Source organism: Sinocyclocheilus anshuiensis, unplaced genomic scaffold, assembly GCF_001515605.1.
Source record: "Sinocyclocheilus anshuiensis isolate Anshui unplaced genomic scaffold, SAMN03320099.WGS_v1.1 scaffold2066, whole genome shotgun sequence".
NCBI classification, from domain to species: domain Eukaryota; kingdom Metazoa; phylum Chordata; class Actinopteri; order Cypriniformes; family Cyprinidae; genus Sinocyclocheilus; species Sinocyclocheilus anshuiensis.
In genome coordinates, this window is record NW_015558697.1 from 160,968 (window position 1) to 172,533 (window position 11,566).

The 11,566-nt window shown below is 36.7% G+C and overlaps 1 protein-coding gene across 1 annotated transcript in view; it reads right to left on the reverse strand.

Moving 5' to 3' along the window:
- The window catches only part of LOC107681424 (centrosomal protein of 162 kDa-like), a 20,810-nt gene extending 9,985 nt beyond the window's left edge, over nucleotides 1–10,825 (reverse strand). Inside the window, exons 1-17 of the mRNA XM_016477722.1 lie at nucleotides 10,708–10,825; nucleotides 10,199–10,264; nucleotides 9,788–9,932; nucleotides 5,959–6,051; nucleotides 5,279–5,581; nucleotides 4,543–4,695; nucleotides 4,296–4,470; nucleotides 4,113–4,171; nucleotides 3,949–4,019; nucleotides 3,291–3,321; nucleotides 3,082–3,207; nucleotides 2,830–2,991; nucleotides 1,573–1,654; nucleotides 1,254–1,494; nucleotides 808–1,027; nucleotides 114–262; nucleotides 9–35 (exon numbers count right to left, since the gene is read on the reverse strand). Coding sequence (XP_016333208.1) covers nucleotides 9–35; nucleotides 114–262; nucleotides 808–1,027; nucleotides 1,254–1,494; nucleotides 1,573–1,654; nucleotides 2,830–2,991; nucleotides 3,082–3,207; nucleotides 3,291–3,321; nucleotides 3,949–4,019; nucleotides 4,113–4,171; nucleotides 4,296–4,470; nucleotides 4,543–4,695; nucleotides 5,279–5,581; nucleotides 5,959–6,051; nucleotides 9,788–9,932; nucleotides 10,199–10,258 — 2,097 coding nt within the window. The 5' untranslated portion in view covers nucleotides 10,259–10,264; nucleotides 10,708–10,825. The remainder of the gene's footprint in view (nucleotides 1–8; nucleotides 36–113; nucleotides 263–807; nucleotides 1,028–1,253; nucleotides 1,495–1,572; nucleotides 1,655–2,829; nucleotides 2,992–3,081; nucleotides 3,208–3,290; nucleotides 3,322–3,948; nucleotides 4,020–4,112; nucleotides 4,172–4,295; nucleotides 4,471–4,542; nucleotides 4,696–5,278; nucleotides 5,582–5,958; nucleotides 6,052–9,787; nucleotides 9,933–10,198; nucleotides 10,265–10,707) is intronic.
- Between the last annotated feature and the right edge of the window lie 741 nt (nucleotides 10,826–11,566).

An 11,566-nucleotide genomic window follows, 5' to 3' on the forward strand; every position in this document is an offset into this window, starting at 1 on the left:
GAACCACCATCCATCTTTTCTTGCATCACCTGGTGCTGACAGACAAACATAACAGGAAGTTAATGAGCTTGGGGATTTGATCCAATGCTCTGATTCAATCCCAGTTAACTCACTCCTGTCACTGCTTCGGGTGGGATCCTGTCTGCTCGAGGAGGGATGTTATCCCGTAGACTGCTGGCTTCAACCTGATGCTGTAGGAATGTAGCAAAGGACTGCACAGATGCAACCAGTTCACTGCTTAGTTCTAAACTTGTGTCTAAACCTGTAAGAGATGCAAAAAAAACTCAAGATGACCATTTATTACCAAGCAAGCAAATATGGCTGTGAATTTAACAGGCATCTTTTATGCCAAAAATGATAAGAAAAACAAAATATATTTTATATTGTTCATTCATTGTGACATCATTTTTTATAAAAATTAAGATTATTTTCCCCTTAAATTCTCATTACTTGAACAATTACTAAATAACTGAATAATTATCTTCTTTATTTTGGTGAATATCTGTATTTGTGAATTACTATGATTGAATTGATTAACACATCTAAATTTAATGTAATTAAAACTGCTAACTGACTGACAGCCCTAGTGAATAATTATATATAAATGTTTGCATTAAAGTGTTTAGGAATATTTAATTAGTATTTAAGTCATGTCAGCTGTCATGAAAATATTACAATTTAATGAAAGCAATGAAAATGTATAAAATAAATGATAATGAAAATAAAAGTCGTTTTCTTTATGCATTTTTTTGTGTCATTTAATTTTGAGGTTGAATATGACAGTTTTGATGAAGTTAACCCAGATACCTTTGACTGTTTGTGTTTGGCTGAGGTTTTGAGTCTTTTGAGAGGGCTGGTTCTGAGTTTTCCTCTGTGTTAGAGGAGATGGAGGTTTAGCAGCTTGGCTGGTTCTGCTGGGTGCAGGTGCTCTGGGTAATGGCCTGCTCTCAGGCTTTTTGGCCCTCGCTGATGGAACAAGAGTTTTTCTAGAGTGAGCTGATGCAAACGCATTGTTTCTAGCAGGAACCTGAGAGAGAAGTTAATATTCCATTATAATCTTCATAAATGTGATTATCACATATGATGTGAATAAAGAAGCCAAGTAGTTAGCCGCTAAAATTATACCTCATTTACTTTGCAGAGTCTGTGCTTCTATCTTTCCGTTTACATTTATCAAAACACCAGAAATTACAGGATCTAATTTACAGAGGAAATTCAGGAGGCAAATGACTCATAATAGCAGAGTCTCTAACCTGGCGCTTCTTGAGCTTGACAGGAGGTGGTTCCACGGAGAAGCTGTCCTGTTCCTGCATCAGCCGTTTGATCTCCTCAGCGATGCTCTTCTGAGTGTATTGAAGAGAGGCTGGATGTTCCTCTCCTGTAAGACCAGCTGCATTACCCCCTCCACAGCCCTCATTAGCAGAACTGAAAGGGCTCCCGTCTGAAGACATCCTTAATGGACTATGATTCTCGCTGCCTTGAGGCACAGCCCCACTGTAAGACAAAAACTTCTAAAGCTGCTGAAATGAGAACACATGACTCATAGTGTGTGAAGGTAACTAGTGAACTCACATTATGGGCTGGAGAGAGAAGCCACGGGTGAATCCAGAGTCTGGTCCAATCGGACGCATCAATTCCTCAGCAGTGGGTAAATCTGTGGTACATAAACGAGACCCTGGTGACAAAAATTTCACCTAGGCCAGAATCACACTAGCCAATTTTCAGTGGTAAGCTTTATTTAGAACGATAGGGATTTGGTGTGCATGGCTGTGTCTCTCTGGACCTTGGCAGTGACCAGTAAGCGGTTACTCCAGCCATTACTCCAGTTTTCAGTGTCACATGATCTTTCAGAAATCATTCTAATATGCTGATTTGGTGCTGAAAAAAAATTCTCATTATTATTAATGCTGAAAACAGCTGTGATGCTTAATATTTGTGTGGAAACCATGATATTTATTTCAGGATTATTTCATGAATTAAAAGTTCAAAAGAACAGCATTTATTTGAATCAGAAATGGTTTGTAATATTGTAAATGTCTTTATTGTCACTTTTGATCAATTAAATGCATCCTTTCTGATTAAAAGTATAATGTTCTAATATGCTGATTTGGTGCTGAAAAAAATTTCTCATTATTATTAATGCTGAAAACAGCTGTGATGCTTAATATTTGTGTGGAAACCATGATATTTATTTCAGGATTATTTAATGAATTAAAAGTTCAAAAGAACAGCATTTATTTGAATCAGAAATGGTTTGTAATATTGTAAATGTCTTTATTGTCACTTTTGATCAATTAAATGCATCCTTTCTGATTAAAAGTATAATGTGCTCTTAAATTTATACATTTTCTTTAAGAAATAGTGCTTGTAAAGGGGCTGATCTTAATAATGCAATAATTTATTGCTCTTTCATGCTAAATATTTACAAAAATAACAAAATTTCTGTTCTTGCTTTGGCAAGCTTTACATGGATTTGCTGCCAAAACAAAGCACTGAAAAACATGTGAGAAAGAATTAGAAAGAAATGCCAGAGGCAGTAGTTTAGTCCGCCACCCCCTCCGTTCATTTTCGATCAGGGTAACAGACCTCTAATAGAAGACTTCGAGATTCCAGGAAAAATAGTCATTGTGACATCCTCAACAAAATGGAGTTGTTTAGAGTCAGCTAGCGGGACTCAGGCCGCAAACAAAGCCAATGCTAAAAACCTCACGTTCTTCGGTTTCAAGCATAACTGGAAGCATTTGTGGTGAAAAAGCTGCAAATCAAAAGGTTTAAAGCGAAGACATGCTCATGGTGACTGGCAACAATTAGCTAGGTGCTGAGTCTGACCTGACTCCACAGTGGAGGCAGGCTGAAGTGTAGAGAGAGAGAAGAGAGTCCTGCTGCCCTCAGCTCGTTTGTCCTCACACTCCCCTGCTGAGCTGCTGATCTGCCTGTACGCCTCCTGCAGAGCCTCCATCTCACTCCCTCCACTCTGACCATATGATTGAACTTAGATATGGCGGAGAAAATGAGTTAAATCACTTGTTGCAAGTTTACTTCAACAATACAAGCTTGAAGCAAAGAAACAGATTCTCAAACCTGCAGGTTCCAATGCTGGCATCTCTGTTTGTTTGATGTCTGGCCATTTTTCTTTCCCGGGTGCCAAACTGGGAACTGCAGGAGGCAATGCTCCATCCGTGGAATTGAGAGAGTCATGCAGTGACACTGGGACATAAGAACAGTAAGAACAGCCTTTCACCTCCTGATATGACCATTCACAACATTACACACTGTAAATTGCTGTTTACCTTTGGCCAGCATCCCTTGTCTTTCAGGTTTCTGAAAAAAAAGAAGAGCAAAAAAAAAGTTCTCTCCCTAATATTGTACATATATAAATAAATAAATAAATGTCATCCATAATTCTATAAAAGACCCCAGCAGCCCCCCCATGAGAAGGTGACTGACCTAATATAGAATAAAACGGCTTTTTCTAGGCCACCAATGACTACAGTAATTACCCTTGGTCATTTTAAGAATTTGTCAAATATAATATTAATTTAGAGATGGATTACTATTGGCGTTTTAGTGTAAATGTGTAAAAAAACACTTTACATAATTATTGTATTTGCAAGAACAAATGCATAAATAAAATATCAATATATCAAAATATCAATAAATAAAAATGAATATAAAACAAAATAATTATAAATAAATAAAATAAAAACATACCAAGTTCACCATTCAATTTCAATCTGTTGAAAAATCTTTTGTTTCTACTTTGATTATTTGTCCAGCACGCTTTGTTTAATATTAACTCAGTATTTCTCAGCCAGCATATATTGCAAAATGTAGATAGGGACCTGCATTTGTATCCATGCATCTCTAGATAACTCACTACTGAATTCACCAGTTTTTAAGGCAGAGCTCATTTCATGGGCTTAAAGTGCATTAAAAATTTATATTCACCTTCTCTTGAGGCACCTCGTCACTTTTCTCGCTGGCCTCTTCCTCAAAATCTTCACTATATGCAGGCGATGCTGACAGAGAAGCAATATACAAGTGTTTTATTGCTTCGGAAAGCAACAACAACAAAACACATCCCTTTCAATTTCTCTCTGCTTTGCTCTTACCAGCAGAGTCTTTATTATTTCTCTGTTCTTCTTCATTTGTTGAATCCATTTCTTCTCTTCTGAAAGGAACACGGTGAAACTAAATTTAAAGAAGGGACACATGCAAATACTCCTTCACAGAAAGCATCCTTGGAATTCATTATGCTTTAAGTCACATAGAGCTTTTTTCATTTCTTGGTGCACCTTTGTGGGCTGGTGGGGGTGGATGGCTCCTGTTCTTGATTCCCTCTGGGATAGTCAATGGAAGAAAAGGATTCTTTCTTCAGGTTGGATAAAAACCTGATATTCTCATCCTCATCCAATGTATCCAGCCCTAGAACACCTGCACTTGATACCATACCAGACACCATCACAGAATCTGTAAAGAAGCAATTACAGGTCAAATAAAGAGAGTGAAGATAAATATTATGAAATAGTTAAAGAGACTGACCTTCAGGCTCAAGACTGTCTCTGCTAAAGATGACTTGGTCTCTATTCCCTTCATCCTCCAAGAATAGCTCCTTCGGCTGTTCTTCATCCACCTCCTTAATGGACGGAGTCTTCCTCAGAGACTTCAGGAAGGACTTTCCTGTTGATGACATCCCTACAAGTCAAGGAAACATAAGTATTACATTACAATCCATTTTTCCAAACAAGACCTTCTTTAAAAAGTACAACATACTGTAAAAGTTATTGTTTGTTTTTTACCCTTCAAATAAATAAAACTATCCAGAATAGACTTTTTATTTCACTAGCCACTGAACAGAAGCAATTCAGTGACATGCATTTCTAAAAATGTCAAAACATACAAAAGAATGTCTACATAGTTTAGCAGACTTCTTTAAAAAAAAAATTCTTATGAGTAAATCCAATGTTTGATATATTGGCCCTCTGTGTGGCACATTATTATTCTGAGCAGCACATATTCAATTAACTAGACATCAGAGGAATTACTAACTGGCACTACATGTTCTTCAAACAGGCACTATTCCAAGGATTTGTTTACAGCAAAAACTGGTGCTGCAAACACTGCAGCTGCAATTACATATAACTAAAACAACAGCTCTGGTCTGTTGTGCTTAATTACTGCATATAATTATTAAGGTAAACTTACGAAGAAATAAAGCCAATAATGGTAAGTAAACTCCCACAAAACATTAAAAATCAAAATAACAATCTACTGATACCATCTTCTCTCTCGACTGAATGACTAGCATCGCTTTCCACAGACAACTCATCAGAACCAGAGTGAATGGGACTCTTGTGTCCTGATGTACTGGAGGGGTTATCAGGCGCTGGACTCGGTACGCAGCAAGAGTCTTCCTCTGAGACCCTCTGCTCCTCTAAAGAGTAACTATGGTCAGGTGATAGCATCTTCTCATTTACTGCATCATGTTCAGGACTCGTGTTGTGGGATGCCCTCTGATTGGACAGCTGGCTCACCCTATCTAGTGCTTTGCTACGAGGTTTAGGGGTGGGTTTAATAGGGACTACGGTTTATAAGGGGAATGAACAAAGGAAGAAAAACAACATGAAAGAAGTTCGTAAAACAGGTAGACGTCACCAAATGAGAGTTAAAATCATACAATGATCAGGAAAAAACTAAATGACACTTAAAGCTTTAACCAGCTACTCTAAATGAGTTGTTTTCAAGAGTGAAACAGGGTACATGTAGACACCCATTAAAGATCTAAAGGAATATCCAAGTAATACTATGGTAAAAGGGTGAAGTGTGTAGTTTTCAATGTTATAATACTTTAAGGAAACCTGTTTGAAAACAATATTTTTTGCAATTATGTTGTGTGGCACAAAAATTACACACTTCACCTTTAAGGTACATCATCGACTAATGAATAAGATGAAGTACCCAGAGGAGGGCTTTCTCTGTGTCTGGATTCCAGCTGAGGGTCCACAGCTTGGGACTTTTTCATTTTAGTAAAACGGCGTTTAGTGGCTTTTTCTGCAAAAGGGATGGAAAAAGAGAAAAGCAGAATGAAAAAGAGAGACTGCACAGACAAGACGATTATGTCAAATACAAAGAAAGGAAGAATTACTACAGCTTGATGGATAAAATGTGAAATTGGACAAATGACATTAAGTGGTCCCTGTGGGGCTGACTTTTTCATCTATTGAAACGCTGAACAGTAATAGCTGCAAATGATACATCTCTGTGAACAGCACTTCAGAGGTTCAAGGAAAAGTGAACAAAACCTTCATTCTTGGAATTATTGCTATTTATCAGACACAAAACTTGTTTACTGCTGAGACAGTACACTGTGTGTACAACACACTTGCTGAACAGAAAACTAGACTATAAATGTACAATAAAAATGTCTCTTAGTTCTGACTATGAAGCTCTTTTCTCTTAAAGCAAACATATCACAGATATACATTACTGTTCAAATGTTCAGGGTTGGTAATATTTTTAATGTTTTTAAATCTCCTAAGAAGCTGAATTTATTTAATCAAAAATAAAGTAAAAACAGTAATACTGAAATATTATCATTATTATTATAATTTAAAATAAATGCTTGATATTTTAATATATTTCAAATATATTAGTAGTTTATTTCTTTGATGGTTACTCCTGTCTTCAGTGTCACATGATGCTTCAAATCATTCTAATATACTGATTGATTTGGTGCTCAACAAACATTTTTTCTACTTATTATTATTATTATTAGGGGTGCAATGATTGATCGGCTACCGATCACTATCGGCCGATAATCACGTTGGTATGATTGATCGGAGGTCTCTAAAAGGCCGATCTCAAATAACCGATCTCAATCTGATGACGCGCCTGCTGTGAGAGGTTTGGGATGGCATGCTCAGTCTCTGTCCGGCGCGGGTGAAATAATTATAATGCTGAAGGTGAGGTTCTCACCTTCATTTGTTTTTAATTAAATAACTTATAAAGTAATTTGAAAACCTTGTGTGAGATGTAATTTCACAAACAGCGTGAGTGAATCACTGCGCGCTCTCTCTCTTTCTCTCTCAAAATACGCAAATGGCTTCAAATCACCACACATCGCGTCTGTCTATAAGCGAGTTGCACACTGCACAGTTGACACAGGAATTGTCACTTGCACAGTCGAGGCAGTCACATCGTCACTAAATGTTAAATAGAATTTCTTTTGAATTCTTGCCAGTGTTTAACCAGTCAGCGCTCGCGCGCTCTCCTGAAGACCGTGCGCTCATGCACACTCATTTCTTTTGAATTCTTGCCAGTGTTTAACCATTCAGCGCTCGCGCGCTCTCCTGAAGACCGTGCGCTCATGCACACTCGCAGTGCACACACATAACGCCAGGTTCACATTACTCCGTTTGCAGTGCATATGTGGTGCGTATTTTTTCCGTGCTCATGTTAACGGATTAAAGCGTTTACTGCACACGGTTGCTGTCCGGCAGTGCGTTCAGGAGCGGTGCGTCTGCAGCAGTGCAGAGATGGTTTCAGCACCGAGTCTATTTTTGCTGTGCTGCAAGACTGAATTAAAGTAACAGCCCATTGTTTGCAGTAAATATGAACATGGATTGACACGAAAATGTAGTAATTACACCATAAATGCATATTATTAAAGTCTACTGTGTTTCACAGTCAACACATATGACTTTTTGGCTAGGTTTAAAGGAAAAGAGCACTTTTAGATAAAGAAGGCAATAATAGATGCAACTTGTGGAGGTAGGAAAACAAAGTTCTTTATGAACCGCAGGATTGCTTGTAATAAAGATTTAAATGCAAAAGAAAAGGCAGTAGAGCTGCCTGTTTCTGTCAATGGTAAGTTTGTGATAACGTAAGAAAATGTTTAGCCAGTTGCTTGAGCAACTTAATATATAAATCTAGAAGTAAATGCAAAAGTAAAAAACACTGAATAATGTGTTGCTTATATTTATTGTGTTTAAACATGTCTGTGAAAGATTGTATTACTGTACTGTGTAAAAAATAGAATTGCAATGCTGATAAAGCATTTTCAGTGACAATGTTTGGATTTGAAATCAAAATAATGGATAAATGTTGTGTTTGTGGTAAACAGCCACGGATCAGTAGCGGACTCTTCTGTGAAAGCTGCTTCCCCTCTCACAAGAGTCACCTAACAGGGGAATTCCCCCCATTTTCAAAAATGAAATTCAGGCCCTGAATGAATGTCTAAAAATCCTGATTGGAGTATCACTATAAATAGTTATAAATGACAAAAAGAAGGCTTTAAAAAGATCGGTATTGGTGATCGGTATCGGCAGATACTGCTTTCTGTGATCGGCCTCAAAAATCCTGATCGGAGCACCCCTATTTATTATTAATGTTGAAAAAATATGTGCGTCATAAAATCTTTGTGGAGACTGTGATACTCTTCAGAATTTCCAGACGAATAAAACATTCTAAAGAACATCATTTATTTAACATTATAAATGTCCTTACTGTCTTTTTGATCAATTTAATGCAGCCTTGCTGAATATAAATATCCATTTCTTTCAACAAAGAAATAAACTTAATGACCCCAAACTTCTGAACAGTCATGCAGACAATATTTAGAACTTTAAATAATCCTCCAACACAAAATGCATGGAGAGGAAACGCAAAGCAATACACTACGAAGTGTCAAAATATCCCGAATCATTCCCATACCTTATAAATTCAGAATGACTGAAAATGAAGACGTCTTATCTCAGGACTACAGACCGATTTTGAGAAACAAGTAATGTGTTTATGTAGTAGACAACACCCTAATCACTGAGGGACTTGATGATACTAGAACAAGGCACAATTAGATTAGGTATTTTCCTATTATGCCACACTTCTTTACTGTTGTTTAGATATAAATGCACTTGTGACATCCAATAGACTTTCCCACAATATTCTGTGTTAGGTTTTGATATTAGCACCTATGATAAATTGCTGTATTTTCCTCATTTGTAGGTCAATTTAGATAAAAGCATCTGCTAAATGACTAACTGCAAACAGTCAATTTACATGCAAGCAAGTGCAAAGGCACTGGGAAACCCAAATCCCCCAAAACAAAGCAAGCCTAAGAGCATGTAACGTAATGAAAAAATGGCAACTCTTCCATCGAAGAAGTAATTAGGCTGCCTAGATGACTAACATCAGGTGAAGACTAAATCAGGTCTAATCATATCAAAAAACACATGCATCAGTTGATATCTAGAATTTTGAGTTATAATATGTAAGCCAACAACATAAAACAACAACAGTCAGCTATTCTATTCAATTTATTCTAGTCAGAAAAATAATTTGCTGAACAAACGGCTAAAAATGAATCAATTGAGCTACATGCAAGTCATTTGGAAACAAAGGCAGTGCAATTCATAGTCATCAGGATCCCTGATGACACATCTGCATCTTCAGTCGAGTTTGCATTATTTATATTGTCTACTGCTTTGTGCTTGCTGCCCTCAAGTGGACAAATGTCTAAACTACAATATTTGTTGCTTAAACCCCCAAGATTATTATTAGACAGATACACCTTCCTATTCACATGTACACACAATACACTTATTACAAGAAGAGCATGCATCCCTGGAAATTTGAGATAAAGTGTCTTGCTCAAAGGAGATCTCAGTGGATCTCAGAAACTCTCTCAAGGTCTGAACCGTAAACCTTTGGGTTTCATATCCAGGACAAAATTATGCTAAAGATTTGGCTGGAGATTTTAGCCAAGCTCCTTTTTGACTCCAGCACTCACCTGGTCCCTCTTCACTGTCATCATCATCCTGCCACCACGGCACAGACACTGAAGCCTTCTTTACTGGCCTGACAGGTGCTTGTCCCAAGCTGTCAAGAACACTAGGATGCCTGGTGCCCAAATCAACAGAGTCATCAGAGACAGACTGGAAAAAAGCATAAATACACAACAGAATAAAATTTACCTGGAATACTGTGCTCAACAATAATATAATGCATGTTGTCTTTCAATTAATACACTGCATATAGAAGAATTATAAACTAATTTACAAAATACACGTGTCATATAACAAGAAGCATAATCCTTCAAAAGGTTTTACATATCATATGCCAGTATATATATATATATATATATATATATATCCAAACGTAGTTAAACAGAAAATTGTCAATAGTTAACAAAAGACTGTACCTCTTTCAAGAACTGTTCAAACTGCTGATCCAGCTCCTCTTTAGTCAGTCTATGAGCCATAATTCACTAAAACATTGCGAGACAAACATCAGAATTAGTGCTACGTGTTATATACAAGTGTTATTTTAAGAATAACTGCATACAACAAATAAACAGTTTAAATCAAATTTGATACACAACCTAAACGAGAAAGCGTCTGGAAGAGAGACAGAAAAGTCTGCTCGCGCTGCATTATAAACAAACAGGCTGTTATTGAAGAGGGGGCTGTTTCATAAAACAAGTTTACCAAATAAGCCAGGTTTATTTAAGTTAGTCTGACTTATTGTCAGCTGATTTGGTTCAAAATAAGTCAGACTAACTGAAATAAGCCTGGCTTATTTGGTAAACTTGTTTTATGAAACAGGCCCTAGGTTTCGTTATTAGCTCACTAGCTTGTTTGTTATGGCAACCGAGCGAAACGTTCAACCTGTTAGTAAAAGTGATGGAAAACCAGGAAGCAAAAGACTCACCCATACAGAAGGAGTTGGAAAATGAATATGCAGTAAATCATTTAATGTTCACATTGTTTTTGGATTGATACTGTTTATCATAAAGTTTCCCGCTACAATAACCGGGGGATTACTGACAGCTTATTGGCCATGTTACGTCACATGCTTCCGACGATTTGATTGAGCGGTTCAGTTCCGTGTGTCTGGGTTGCCATGTTGGAGAAAGACCCGTATGACTCAACACGGATGTTACGTTTCAGAGCCTTAGGTCTTCACAATTATTATTTTTTATGACAAAATAAAACTAAGTGAAATGGAGAGAGAGAGAGAGAGAGAGAGAGAGAGAGCGAGATCTATTTGTACAGGCCCAGGAACTCTCACATTAAAGTTTAAAAAATTATTTATGGTATTCTTTCACCTTGGTGTAACGCCCCTGTGGACTGTTTGTTGTGGTTTCTTCCCTTTGTGTTGGTTTAGCCCGTCTAATCATTAGTTAATCACCGTCATTGTGCTCACCTGTCTGCCTCTAATTATAGTTATCATATTTTAACATGTTTTTAATCAATTAAAACTTTTTAAAATAAATTAAATACAAATAAAATATAAAAAATAAATTATTATTTAAATATTACATTTAATTATTATCAAATTAATTTAATGAATTTTTACATTTGTATATATATATTTAAATTTGTCAAAATAATAATAATGATAATAAATAAATTGTTGTTGTGTTGTATAAATGCACATAGTATAAGTAAACTTTTCATTTATCAAGCGTAGTGTTAGTTCTGGCAGGTCAAGTTAGTCAAACTCGCATCAGCTGACCTTCAGCTGATCCCCATCTACCTATAGGAATACGACACCTATCTAACCATTC